General features: G+C 41.1%; 1 protein-coding gene across 1 annotated transcript; it reads right to left on the reverse strand.

Moving 5' to 3' along the window:
• Positions 1-967: 967 nt before the first annotated feature.
• SMPDL3B (sphingomyelin phosphodiesterase acid like 3B) lies at positions 968-14,326 on the reverse strand. The gene is made up of 8 exons (XM_070764009.1): positions 14,178-14,326; positions 11,808-12,021; positions 9,671-9,768; positions 8,780-8,923; positions 8,428-8,600; positions 6,292-6,472; positions 3,837-3,970; positions 968-2,438 (listed from the first exon to the last, which is right to left on the reverse strand). Exons 1-8 carry the CDS (start codon positions 14,236-14,238, stop codon positions 2,043-2,045), a joined length of 1,401 nt encoding a protein of 466 aa, XP_070620110.1. The 5' UTR covers positions 14,239-14,326; the 3' UTR covers positions 968-2,042.
• Positions 14,327-15,197: the final 871 nt, after the last annotated feature.

The raw sequence follows: 15,197 nt of genomic DNA on the forward strand, positions 1-15,197 counted from the left end.
GAAACAAACAACGGAGGCATTGGAAGTAATGAGTGCTGGGACTCACACAGTGCTTTTAAAACACTTTTTTTCATTACAGTTTGTTACCTATAATGGGTTCACAGACACAGTGGATGAGATCACACCCTATACATTGTACTAAATCAAAACCAACCCAGCTCAACTACATTTATTTGCTAATGTGGATTTTTGAATGTTACCTACTGCTTGGGTCACAGGTAGCTTACAGCAGTGATTTTCAACCTTTTTTGAGCTGTGGCACATTTTTTACATATACAAAATCATGGGGCACATTGAGCAGGGGGCAGAACGGGGGGGGAGGGGTAAAAAAAGTTTGGACAAAAAAATTCTCTCTCTCTTCCTCCCTTTCGCTCTATTTCTCTCTTTCTCTCTCTTCCTTCCTCTCTCTCCATCCCTTTTTCTTTCTCCCTTCCTTCCTCTCTTTTTTGCTCTTTCTCTCTCCCTCCTTCCCTCCCTCTGTCTTTCTCTCTCCCTCCGTCCCCCCTCTTGCTCTCTCTCTTGCTTTCTTTCTCTCTCTCTCTTTTTCTCTTTCTTTCTCTCTCTCTCTGTCTCTCTATCTTTCTTTCTCTCTCTCTTTCTTTCTCTCTCCTCTCTCTCTCTTGCTTTCTTTCGCTCTCTTTCTTTCTTTCTCTCTCCTCTCTCTCTTGCTTTCTTTCGCTCTCTTGCTTTCTTTCGCTCTCTCTCTTTCTCTCTCTTGCTGAGCTTCGCGGCACACCTGACCATGTCTCGCGGCACACTAGTGTGCCACGGCACACTGGTTGAAAAACACTGGCTTACAGGTCTAAAAATATAACCTAAAACCAATCTTATTGCAGAGTTGCTGCCTATCTTCTCAGCAAAAGCTCTCTAGAAGAGCAGGTTTAGTTCCTATCTAAAAATTAACAAGGTTTTGTATAAGGAAAATTTCCCCTTAATCTTAATTCAAGGCAGTAAAAACCCAAACAAATAATCTTAAAATTTTATTGAATTTGTGATTCCAGGGTGCCCTCAACTGAAAATAAAAATTTCCAGTCAAACGATTGTGTTGGGTTTACACATACAGTATTACCTTGCATTTTTCTATACATCTTATGCAACTGGAGACATTGGCATAAATAATAATTCCACTGAGTTTCAGTTGAACCTGTTTTACAGAATCCAGTTCTTTGTAGCCTTTAGGGATCGAATCAAGAATTCCACAATGTCATTTACTCACCTTGGAGTGGAGATAGAAAATTGGTATCAGCAAAACATATTTTAGTAATTTTATGCGGGTGTTAAAGAAGAGAAATCCATGCTCTGGGACTGTCCATCAGAACCTCTCCTCTTTCACTTAACCCTTTTATGCCACTGCAGAATAACCAAGGGTGGGCTATTGCCTGGACGGGCGGGGGCGGGGGAACGCAGTGAGGTAGCAATTTGCTACCCAATTTGCATTGAAAGATGTTGAAAGAAAATGCAGGGCTTCCTGTATAAGCCATGTCCACAGTGTGGTAGTAAAAACTTTGGTAGCCTGAGCATAGCGCTCCGATCCCTAACTCTTGAAGTTGTAGCAATGATATTGTTAGATTAGAAGCTTTGCCAACTAAGCATTTTTCCAAGGGAGAACTTGCACCATCCGAATGCAAGAAAAATAATAATTTTACTGTACCGGAGTGGGTGTAGCACCTTGGCCAGCTCACCGTCAGTCATCAAGGCTCTGTTTTCGGCCATGACGGCTTCTGAAGCTCTTTTCCAGCGAAAACAGAGCATGGGAGACTGCTTCGTTTTCGCTGGCAGAAGGCTGCAGGAGGCCGTTGCCAAGGGCCTGGGCGGGCAGAGTTTGGCCCTCTCAAGCTCCATTTTTGTGGGCAGAGGTACCATGGTCCAGTTGTTTACTGTCTCCAGGACAGCCTCGCAGGCCAGATCTAAGCACCCCACGGGCTAGATTGGGCCCCAGGCCTTGAGCTTGACACCCCTGGTCCAAATTCTCAGGATGCTGGTGCTTGTGATTGTCACGACATTCTGTATTTCTTCTTTGCTCCTGTGGAAACCACGTGGTGCTATTTGTGGCCCAGCTTGCTCAAGATGTCCAAGAGGCCTAAAGTCATGAGACCCACGGTGGGGCAAAGTAAGAAAATGTCCAGAATTGGGGTTGCAGCTGCAGCACTTCTAGCTGCAACACACTGATTGTATTTTTCAAAGTCAACTTCTCGGATAGCACAGATGTGATCTGTCTGGCAGCTGTCATTGCAGAATGTGTTGTCGTACTGCACGGAATTATACCGGTAGTACTTTTGCAGCTGACCTCCATCTCTCATAAGCTTCTCAAGGAGCAGATGCATGGAGCCAACAGAACCATCTGGGATCTCATACGCCTCTGTCAGGCTGTATTCTTTCTTCCACTCAGGGGTACCCATGTTAGCACGCGTGAGGTTTAAATAGTATGTTACTATGTCCTAAAAAAAATGAACAGAAAACAATTGGAAGAAATGGTTAAAACTGAACAGAGCAAGCTTCCAGATTTGGGCTGCGGGACTTCAGACAACTATGCAATACATAGCAGCAAAATTTTAATATAGAACTCAACTCTTTGATCCCATCTACTAGACATTTACATTTTTGCAGTCTGATGTAGTAAATAATGATGAAGATAGTGTAGGGCAGCGGTTCTCAATTATTTTCTGTTACGCCCCCTCTAGGAAGAAGTAAACATTTCATGCCCCCCCCAACTCTCCGCTGGGTTGATTGTAATATTCAGCACATTTTCACTGAAAAAACTCAAGCAGCTTATCAGCATGATTGGGGTGTAATGTGTTTAAGTGATGCCTTAATTTATTTGCCTTCATGCTGTCCGCTTTCAACATCTTTAGACACAGTAAACATACCGGTCTTTCCTGGTCTCCCACCATGGTCACAGTAAAGCCAAGCACTACATACGCTTCATCCTATTGCCTCATCTTAGCTTTCAGGAGACTTACATTTGTCTCATTATCTCCGTCTCTCTCCTCCTTTATTTTCATCCCTGTCAAATATTTTTCCATGATGTCTCTTAAGGGTTTGTTATATGCACTTCATATCTACTACTCTGTGCTGTGTGGGGAAAAAAACCCTACTCCCTGCAGCAAAAAAGGCACGTTTCCCAGGGTCACGAGCACCCCCTGACATTGCTCCACCCCCCCCCCCAGGGGACCCATCCCACTATTTGAAAAACACTGGTGTAGGAGAAGAACAGAAGAACTGCAGACAAAGTTAAATACATAATCAGCTAAGAGTCATTGCGTTCCCACAAGTGTTTCAAGTCCACCCCTCCTGAATTCTTACTCGGGCCAATTCGTACTGAACCAGATTCTTGTGTATAAGCTTGAATATGTAACCCAATGGTGGTCCTGATTCTTTTCCCCTGACAGATAGTATTATATTTCCTTTGCCCTCTGTCAATGCAACAAAAAGGAGATCCAATTTAGTTTCCAACTTTCTTCATTTCACTTTCCTGGGCTGTAGCAACCAGGACAACTAACCCAACTGGGTTCTCCATGGCAGGATGCTCAGTCGGTCAGACAAACTAACTCAGTCGGTCAGGATTGCATTTTAGGATTTTTCAAATCATGCCGTAATCCTTCTGATGGTCAGCAGGAGCCTTGGCTCTCTCTACACTACAGCATCGCCCCTGTTCCTTCCCAAGACTGTCCATATGAATAGGATTCAAGCAAGTGACAGCAGTCCAGCCCAATTGGGACCATCTAGAAACCTTTAATGGGCACAATAACTTCCCTGAGTGGCTACATGGATCACCTTTGGAGCCGTCACCCTGATTTCTTGGATAGAAACATAAATAAATGGAATTCTCTTTGTACCTTCACGATCAGAGTTTCACGGTCGTATTTAAAAAGACAGATGCCGGGGTTGTTGGCTCCATTCTTTACACCCGGCAAGCTCGTCTTCCAAGGTGTAACTCCTGGAGCTAAAAATAGGACACTGACGGGGGAATCTGAAAGAGAAGACAAACTACGTCGGGAATTTTATCACACACAAACATGCAGACACATTTTATTTTGAGGACTGATTGATGTCAGCTCCTTGCCAGACTGTAACAGGATATAATCCATGATGGAGCAAGGAATGACATGCAGACTGGAAAAGTGGCATTCAAGTTCCAACAATGTGCCAATTGGCAGATGAGACAAGGAACTGCCTTTGGCAGTGCTAAATTTGCAATCACTTTTGGGACACCCACCTCTATCTTAAATTAAATGGGTAGGGGTAGGGAAATAATGCCACAATTCAGTGATGGCCCTCCTTTTGTAGAATGTACTAATTGCTGGTGAATTCTTGCACATATATCATCCCCGGGCAAATATTATTTTATTCTTTCTTTGGCTGTTAATGTAAGGCAGTGCTTCTCAATTATTTTCTGTTAGGACCCCCCTCCCAGGAAGAAGTAAACATTTTGCATGCCCCCAACTCTCCGATCAGAGCTCCAATGGAATTTCAGTGTTAATATTTATTATTTTACTTATTATAAGCTGCAAGTAAACTATTGGCTGGGGAAGGCTGCTCTACCCACTTACCTGGGAGTAAGTCACACTGAACTCAGTGGAGCCTGTTTTTGATTGGGCTGGCACAGACTACCATGGTTAGGGTCCTCTTTTGACATGGGGCCAGGCCAGCTTAATCAAGTTGATTTATTTATTTATTTATTAATCAGATTTGTATGCTGCCCCTCTCCATAGACTCGGGGCGGCTAACAACAATAATAATACAATGTAAACAAATCTAATATTTAAGTTAATTTAAAAAACCCCAATTTAAGAAACCAATCATACATACTGACATACCATGCATAAATTGTAGAGGCCTAGGGGAAAGGGAAAGTCTCAATTCCCCCATGCCTGACGACAGAGGTGGGTTTTAAGGAGCTTACGAAAGGCAAGGAGGGTGGGGGCAACTCATATCTGGGGGGAGTTGGTTCCAAAGGGTTGGGGCCGCCACAGAGAAGGCTCTTCCCCTGGGTCCCGCCAAATGACATTGTTTAGTTGATGGGACCCGGAGAAAGCCAAGTCTGTGAGACCTAACTGGTCGCTGGGATTTGTGCGGCATAAGGTGGTCCCGGAGATATTCTGGTCCGGTGCCATGAAGGGCTTTATAGGTCATAACCAACACTTTGAATTGTGACCGGAAACTGATCGGCAACCAATGCAGACTGCGGAGTGTTGGTGTAACATGGGCATATTTAGGAAAGCCCATGATTGCTCTCGCAGCTGCATTCTGCACGATCTGAAGTTTCAGAACACTTTTCAAAGGTAGCCCCTTTGATGTAGAGAGCATTACAGTAGTCGAGCCTCGAGGTGATGAGGGCATGAGTGACTGTGAGCAGTGAGTCCTGGTCCAAATAGGGCCGCAACTGGTGCACCAGGCAAAGATGTTTCTCTAATAAGAGCTGTGGGTCAAGGAGGACGCCCAAGTTGCGGACCCTCTCTGAGGGGGTTAGTGATTCCCCCCCCCCAGGGTAATGGACGGACAGATGGGGTTGTCCTTGTTAGGCAAAACCAACAGCCACTCCGTCTTATCAGGGTTGAGTTTGAGTCTGTTGACACCAATCCAGACCCCAACAGCCTCCAGGCACCGGCACCTCACTTCCACTGCTTCGCTGACTGGACAAGGCATTGCTAAATAAGTGCCACCACTGCCGGACACTCACCGTGAATGGTGTGGAAGGAGGCTTTAGGGTGCTGTTCGAAGCTTTCGCCCAGCTGCAGAGGATGCTCCTCCTTATCCGGCAGCAGGTTCACCACACCGTTCATGGCTACCACGGCACCCACTGAGAACAACAAGAACCTACCCAGCTGCCTCGCCCCACCTGACCGCCTTCTCTTCCGGGTTCAGAGCAATGTGCAACTGGGAAAACACTCCCCGTCTGGGGAAATCGATCAAGAGGGACCACACATGTTCCATGGGGTCACATGAACCCTGCTGGCATCACTTTACAACCCCCCAGGGGGTGCTCCACTATTTGAGAAGCACTGATGTAAGATAACTGGAAATTTTGAGGAATAGCAGAGTTGGAAGGGACCTTGGAGTCCAACCCCCTGCAGGAGACTCTATGTCATTTCAAAGAGCCTTTGTTTTAACTAGGCTGCTGAATCGTATGACATTTTGCCAGTTTTCCAGATTCTGGCAGACAAATGACATCTTTAGATAGTTGCCCAGCAGAGTCCAGTCCTGATATTTGCCTTCCTGTAAAGTACTTTTGCCCCAGAACCTGGTTGCTCTACAGCCTGGAAGACCTCCAGAGAATTCCAGGGGACGTACCTTTGTTATCATAGAACATTCTAAAACTATCCGTATGGTGATGACCAAAAAATTGTGCTGCGATTACAGCGTGATGTTTCTGAATGATTTCTGTATATCTTTGGTTGAAGAGTTTTCGGAACCAGGGTGTGCCTCGTTTCTTTTCAAAGATGCCAGGAGGAACATGCCCAATAATATAGACCTAGGATAGATCAAACATGGGTTAGCGAGGGGGGGAAATGACATAATAAGACTATTTCCTACTGTTTCCTAGCCTTCCCCAACCTGATGCGCTCCTGTGATCAGTTCATCTGATCAATGATTGGGGAGAGGCAGGACCCAGAGCTGACTCCAAATTTCCACTTCTCCTAATATCCTCTAAATATCTTCTAAATCTAAACTAACAGCCCATCGCCAATGCATGAGGGAGGAACTAGATGTTCATGCACTTCCCAAAGGATAGTAAAGTTGGAGTGGTCCACAGCTGGGGGGAGGTAGAACTTGGCTCAATATCAGTAACTGCCAGAGGAATCATTGAGTCCTAGTGTAAATATGTGATAGAGCAATATGTTGCAGCTGCCAAGAAAGCCAATGCAGTCCTAGGCTGCACTAACAAACCGATAGATATTCCTATATCTCTTCTTCTGTTCTTCCATTGATAGGTTCTATTACTATATCTTCTTTTCTATTCTTTCATAGATATATTTTACTATGAGTATCTCCTCTATAACCTTCATCATGTATTTTACTATGTGTGTGTATATATATATACCCACTAAAACTCTCATTGTGTATTGGACTAAATAAACAAATAAAAATAAAAAATCCTCTCTCAAGATATGTTTTCTCAACCTATGTAGACCTGAAACTCCTGTTATAGAAATTAAAAAATAATAATCCATAGTTTATCATTCAGATTGGGTTCAACCTGAATAGGTTGGGTACAAACCCTTCTATACTGCACAAGGAAGTTGGACAATTGTTTCCAAGGCCATTTGTAGCTCTAAACCCGGGATGGGTTCTAACTTACCTCGTTGCCGGTTCACTTCCTCCCGTGCCACATGGGCATGCTTCGTGGGGGCATGGGCGCTTTGCACATGGGCAAGCACAGTGCAAAAAAAAAAATCTGAAAAAAATCCACCACCACCACCAAAAAAAGCAAGCCAAAAACAAGATGGTGAAGCATGCACACTACGAGTCTTCAGAGAGGGGCGGCATACAAATCTAATAAATAATAATAATAATACTGGAAACCTGGCTTCTGCACATGTGGGCTCAGATTGTTGGAGGCAATATGCCTACTTTCTGTAAACTGCTTAGAGAGACCTGTAAAGCACTGTGAAGTGGTATATAAGTCTAAATGCTATTGCTGTTGCTAAAAAACCTGGGAAAAATATTCAGGGAAATTTTTTTAAAAATATCTGAAAAAAATTCCCCAAAAAAGAGATGACAGCATCCATAGATCGGTACCGACCGATCCTGTTCTGTGATGTCATTGTGACATCAGTAGCTGTTTGCTACCAGTTCCACTGACCCAGTCTGAACTGGGAAGAACCCACCTCTGATATAAACTGCACAAGAAAGTTGGACGTAATGGTTTCTAAGGCCCTTTGTGGATTTCACAATCTATAATTCCTACTCTCTTTGGCTAGATTCATACATACCACACTAAGTTGTAAAGTGGTTTAATTTTATTTATTAAAATATATTTATAAAACGTTTATCCTTTTTTAATCATTAGAAATTAAGCCATGCTTATGCCTTAAAATGCTTAACTAATTATGGCTTGTGACCAGTGAAGGGCTACCAATTTTTTTACTACCACACTGTGGCCATAGCTTATGCAGGACGCCCTGCATTTTCTTTCAACATCTTTCATGCAAATTGGGTGGTCTGGGATGGAGCTCCAGTTTTGCTGCCCCACTGTGTCCGGGCAGCAGTCCACCCCTGCTTGTGACTTAATTACACATGTATTCTATAATTCCTTCTTGAAATCATGACATTACAGAAAAGTTCTGACATTCCAGAGGTATACTTGGACAATTGCTGAATGCATTTTTGCAGTTGAACTGAAATATTATCTTGATTATAATTATCTGTCCCCAAAAGGGTTAGAAAAATTGGTTAAAACAAGAAAATAATACAGCTGAAACAAACCTTTTCTCCTGTTTCTGATGCTTTGGTCAACAGAGTTTGCAGCCACCGGAATTGGCCTCCTGGATCCTCCATACCCATGGACAGTTTATTATTTTCATAGTACAGATTGGTGTTGAGGACAATTATTCGCCTCCTTGCTCCGACACCAGGCAGCAATTGACTGTAGAAAGCACCTGCAAAACAGCCAATAGGTCAGTTTGGACTAGAGAGCATCTGGTAGGATGCAGTTAATTTGATTAACTGGATCGTTTGAATGGGCTACTAACTCCAGTTCATTTCCTTACAGGCCCTTATATAGAATCAGAGGAGACATTTGGGGTGTGGGGGTCAACTGCAATCTGCAATCACATGCCTGTTCTGAACGTCTGTATGGAGGGCTCCTGAAGCCATGGGCGCCATAGGTCTGCTGTTACATTGTAGATCTTGTTCTCCTCAGCTGGAAACTGGTTTTTGGGATGGAAATCATGGTTGCCCATTGCTGGATAGACCTGAGTGTCTGAAGGAAGCAGGAGAGAATGTTTATTTTTATTTATTTTATTTATTTATTTTGTCCAATACACAATGAGGGTTTTAGTGGGTATATATCTATATACACATAGTAAAATACATGATGAAGGTTATAGAGGAGATACTCATAGTAAAATATATCTAAGAAATAATAGAAAAGAAGGTATAGTAATAGAACATATCAATGAAAGAATAGAAGAAGAGATAGAGGAATAGAAGAAAGGTATAGGAGATATAGGAGAGCAATAGGACAGGGGATGGAAGGCACTCTAGTGCACTTGTACTCGCCCCTTACTTACCTCTTAGGAATCTGGATAGGTCAACCGTAGATAATCTAAGGGTAAAGTGTTGGGGGTTTGGGGATGACACTATGGAGTCCGGTAATGAGTTCCACGCTTCGACAACTCGGTTACTGAAGTCATATTTTTTACAGTCAAGTTTGGAGCGTTGGAATATAGCTTGGTAGAGAATGGTATATAAAAAATAAAGCTGTCCCATAGTAGGGAGAAGCAAGTCACACATGTTTTGTTTTAGCCATCCTAGATTGATCTGACGCTAAGCCACAAGCATAAATATTTACATACAAATCTGAATGGTGGAGTTCACTACAAGATCCCATTATGTTTCCCTACGATGTGTGGACTCAAAACCTTCTGATTGACAAGCTCAGCGTCTTAGCCACTGAGCCACCGCGTCTCCAAGCTTGCTATTGCCCACTTATTCTAGCATTTTGTACCTGGAAAGACTTCTCTGATCAGCTTAGTTAGCTTTTCTATGATTTCCAACACGATCTTCTCTCCCAGCTTTTCATCTGGCACATGAGGAGTATCGTCTCTAGAAAACAGCAAAAACACATTCCAGTGAAGCCCATGGATACGAACCATAAACCTATATACTGTACAGTGATCCCTCTATTATCGCGAGGGTTCCGTTCCAAGACCCCTCGCGATAATCGATTTTTCGCGATGTAGGGTTGCGAAAGTAAAAACACCATCTGCGCATGCGCGCCCTTTTTTTCTATGGCCGCGCATGCGTAGATGGTGGAGTTTGCGTTCCCCGCCGCCCACGCAAAGGGGAAACCCCGATTCGGCTCCTCGCTGCTGCTGCGCTACCGAGCAGATCAGCTGCTGGGCGGCCGAAAGAACCTTCCCTGGGTCTTCCCCCTCTTGCTGGCGGCCGGCCGAGCGGCGGGCATCAGCGAGGAGCCGGGGTTTCCCCTTTGCGTGGGCGGCCGGGAAGACCCAGGTTGGGGGTTCGGGGGGGTGCTGGGAAGCCCCCCAGGCCGGCTGCGACCTTTTAAAACAGCCGCGCCGCTTCCCAGCTGACTCCCAAAGCCAAACGCGGAAGTGGTTTTTTTTTTAATTAATTTTTTTTTAAAAAATCGCGATATAGCGTTTCGCGAAGATCGAGATCGTGAAACTCGAGGGATCACTGTATATGAAAGAATAAAATAAGTGTACAAACCAGGTCTCAACTCTGATAGAAATTAGCCTAACAAGTGATGAGACTAAGAAGCAGAGAGATAAAAAAAGATTCCCGTCCGTTATCTTTTATACTAGTTGAATACCCGTGCTCCGCTACGAAATTATTTCATCGAGCTTGATAAATCGACACAGTTTGACAATTAATGAGTAGTTACAATTGGCCTCTCCTCTCCCCTTGTCTCCCTCAGGCTTTCTATCCCCTTCTCTCCTTCAGGTTTGCCCCACAGAAGACTTTTAAAAAAAATATTTTATTGATTTTTTACAATATTAAGAAGACTCTGCTATGCTATCCCATTCTCTTTAGAGTTACTTTCAGGTTGGGAGGAAGAGTAGAACCGCTAAATAATTAGCATGGTGGTCATTTTGAAAAAAACTTTCTTAGCAAGCACCTAGAAACCAAGAGGAACATATGTGCAAAACTTCAAGTTTGTAGCCTTTATGGTTCTGGAAATTTTGTGATAGTGGTGTGAGTGGTTTTCGCTTATACAGTATATATAGAGATGATTATCTTTTATTCTCAAGCTCATTAAACCTTTTTATTTACATCAAAGCTAACCTGCAACTATGAGTAGCATACAGATTTAATAAATAAGCAAACAAACCAGCAAGCTATTTCTCTTGAACTAACATATTCACATATTTGCATGAGAATACAGAATTGTTGTGATAGTTGAGTAAGAGAATGAATGAACACTTATTCTTGAATGGTTAGCCAGCTAAGTGGTTAAATAAAAGTTTGTTTTATTGTTAACCGGGGAGGTGGCTACCATATAAATTATAAAAAGAGAAAGAGAAAAAAATAATACATCAATTGCAAAACGAACAGGGAGAGATACTTTATAGAAGAGGGGAAGTAAAAAATAAGCTCAATAAAATATATTAGAAGAAGATATTAAATATTATTTGAATAAAATGAATCTAACAAAATTAGAAGAGGCACAAAGAGAAATACGAAATGGAGTAATTACTAAAACAGAATAGAGGTGAGAAAAAAACAACAAAATAATAGAACACAGCCCTAGATGGGCTTCGGATAGAATTATATAAGACATTTCAAGAACTATTAAATGAAACTCTGTTAGAAATTTTTAATGAGGCACTAATGGAAGCCAAAATAGCCAACTCTTGAAGCTTTGATTACTCTTATTCCAAAGGAAGATTCAGACCCAGAACAAATTAAGAACTGTAGTCCAATTTCATTATTGAACGCAGATTATAAATTATTTGCATCAATCATTGCAGAATTATTCAAAAATGTGATAAGTATATTCATTCAGATCAAAATGGGTTTCTCCCAAAAAAGGCAAATAAAGAATAATTTGAGGACAATACTGTAATAGACATATTAGAATACTATGAGGCATCTATGACTCATCCTTTTTTTTTTACCCAGTCCAAAGAATGAAGTCTGGATCAGGAAGAATCTTCTTCATGGCATAAATAGAAGAGTTGATCAGAATCCAGGGAGCATCACACAAGTAATCACCCCAGGTTCCTGCATTGATCACTGGTTGAGTGCCAGCCGATGGACACACCTTCAAAGGATCTGTGGACTTCTGGTACTCTGGGTCAAGATGAAGGTCTGAGATATGCCAGAAGGAACCTGCATGAGCAGACAGAAAATTCACAACAAAATTGCTCAATACAGTGGCACCTCTACTTAAGAACTTAATTTGTTCCATGACCAGGTTCTTAAGTAGAAAAGTTTGTAAGTAGAAGCAATTTTTCCCATAGGAATCAATGTAAAAGCAAATACTGTGTGCAAACCCATTAGGAAAGAAATAAAAGCTTGGAATTTGGGTGGGAGGAGGAGGAAGAAGAGGAGGACAGTCACTGCCCAGAGTGAAGGGAACATTTCTTTTCTCTGGGCGCTGGCAGAGGTTTATTTATTTATTTATTAGATTTGTATGCCGCCCCTTTCCGTAGACTCGGGGCGGCTCACAATACAATAAAAACAGTTCATGACAAATCTAATATTTATAATTTAAGATATTTAAAAAACCCCATTATTAAGCAGACATACATACAAGCATACCATACATAAATCGTATAGGCCCAGGGGAGATATTTCAGTTCCCCCATGCCTCTCCACGCGCCCAGAGAAAGGAAAATGCTTCAAGATGGCCAGGATTAAAGGGGGAAATGGCAGGAAACTGGCCGGGCCTTCATGCTGCTTTTTCCGGGCTCAGGTTCTTAAGTAGAAAATGGTTCTTAAGAAGAGGCAATAAAATCTTAAACACCCGGTTCTTATTTCGAAAAGTTCTTAAGTAGAGGCGTTCTTAAGTAGAGGTACCACTGTATTTGTTTCAGTTTTTGTGTTCACCAGAATCAACGTTTCTTATTTAAGACAGCAAGATGTCTAGGATTGTGCAATTGCAAGCTTTTCCCACATTGCCAAGCCCACTCTGCAAAACACTTCATTTTTATTTGGTCTTAAACCAAAGAGAAGCAACTTTTTTTCCTCTTGGATTTTGAATGGTGTGCCTGAGCCGCCCTCCAAAAATTAAGGAGCACCATAGTGAAGAAATGGTTCAGGCAACAGCTTAAACTTGCCTTGATTTATGTGTGGTTCAAATAAGTCCATTGGATTGGGTTATTTATAAACAGAGACCAGGTCCTTAAAATGAAGACACGTGATGAAATGGAGTCTCTGCATACCAAATACAGCATAAAATGTAAAACGAGTAGAAAATAATGTTTGGAAACAAATCCTTAAAAGTCTGAGTTTTGCCAACTGAATGGCAGTTGCAGCAGCACAGAACTTAGCCGCTTTCTCTGTATTTGATCTGCCAGAAAAAAGGTTATAGCTAAAAGCAAATTGATTAAATAGTGAATATTATTAATTCTGTGTAATGTTCCTCTTCTGTCATATTAAACAACAACTTAGTGGGAACTCTATTTTTATTATTACTATTATTGTTGTTGTTGTTGTTGTTATTTTACTTTTATGTACACAAAAACTTGAGATGACATGACATACAAACATATAGGAATCCCACTTCCTACCTTGCTTATAGCTAAAGATCAGTACACAATTTCATAAACCTATGTTGTAAATATTTACATTTCTAATTCATTTCAGTATCATTTTCTTCCATACATTTTCTTCCATATATTTGTCATTGTAAGTTATCTTATTTACTAAATCCTTTCTTCTATCATAATTTATCTAACCACTCTCTATATTATATAATGATAGTATAATATAATATTGAATTAAATATTACCCAATATTTAATCACCTTTAATTATTATTATATCATGATGTAGAATATTCTAATTTATAATTAGCTTTGTATGCTGTTTCATCTAACTCCCATATAAATTTCTTTAATACCTACTCAATCCTCTATTTCTAATTACATTTATTTAGGAATCTTTCTTCTCTATTGTGTAGAGACCCATATACTTATATATCTAACCTATCTTATCATACATTTCATAACTCCATATCACTATTATTTTTATACATTAGTAAATTTATAAATTGGTAAATTTCTCACCATATGCCATACACTACAACTTTAATATATTTTATTATCTACTTGAAATATATATGATTTTTATGATAGTATTGCATCAATGTCTAATTTTTGAAGTTTCATAAGTATTAATTTAGTGGCATCTCTTGAAGAAACTCCTAGGGTGGTGCCCATATCCTGTTCTAGAGCCTTAACGGTTGCCGCATGAAACTTATGATTGAGTGCCATTCTTTTAAACAGACAACTTTCCCAATTAAAAAAAAACCCTGGAAAATACCTGAAGTTGCAATTACATTCCCGCAATGCATCAGTAGCAATAGAATCTTCCAAAAGTCCATTTTGGTTTTGTGGCAGACAAGCACTGAAGATCTGCTTTGTCTACTGTAGGTGCAGCTGTGGCAATCCCTCAGCCTTTTTACTCTCCTCCCCTATATTTTTGACTCGTGGCTTACTGACTTGGCATCAAAACTTGGCACCCACTTCCAGCTAAGCAGAATCCTCATAACTGAGATTGTTGGGGAGGCGGGTCAAGCTTAATCTTTATATTGCAGTATTTGCATGCCTTCAACCTGTTACCAAGGACTTTGTCATTTGAGAAGCTCTTTGCTGATGTAGCAGGCTGGAACAAGTTTGTTTTATGGGAGAGAAGCTTTGGTGGGTGGGGAGGAACTGGTAAATGTTCAGATTCTTTGCCAAAAACTGCATCAAGGAGTCCAGGGTGTCCTAACTTGTTTGGGAAAAAAACTCTCTCTTGGTTGCTGAATCAACACAAGATTACTAGAATGTTACAAGCCATTTTAAAATAGAGATGCTACAAATACAAATAATAAATATTGACTTTGCTTACTATTTATTTATTTATTTATTTATTTATTCATTCATTCATTCATTCATTCATTCATTCATTCATTCATTCATTCATTCATTCATTTATAAACTGCTAACCCGGCATTGCACGGGTATTTATCCCAATCCTGTATTGGGAGAAAAGAAGCACAGATGTTGAAGACTTTGTCTGACAGGGAGCCATTTCTACCCCCTACTCCCATGCCCATCATCCTTGCCTTTCCTAGAAATTAATTCTATGAAATTTTGTTTATTTATTTATATAGTCCCTTCAAAATGAACAAATCAATTCTGGAGTTTTCATATGACCTGCAGTCTATCATATCCGGAGGAAACCATGTTGGGAGGCAATTTCCAAATCTTGTTCAACTGTTTACTTGTTTATTCAAAATCTTCCCTAAAGTGCCATTTGCAACTCACTTTCTGAAATGTGAAACTTAATTGCATCTTG

This window comes from Erythrolamprus reginae, chromosome 11 (assembly GCF_031021105.1).
Source record: "Erythrolamprus reginae isolate rEryReg1 chromosome 11, rEryReg1.hap1, whole genome shotgun sequence".
Lineage (NCBI taxonomy): Eukaryota > Metazoa > Chordata > Lepidosauria > Squamata > Dipsadidae > Erythrolamprus > Erythrolamprus reginae.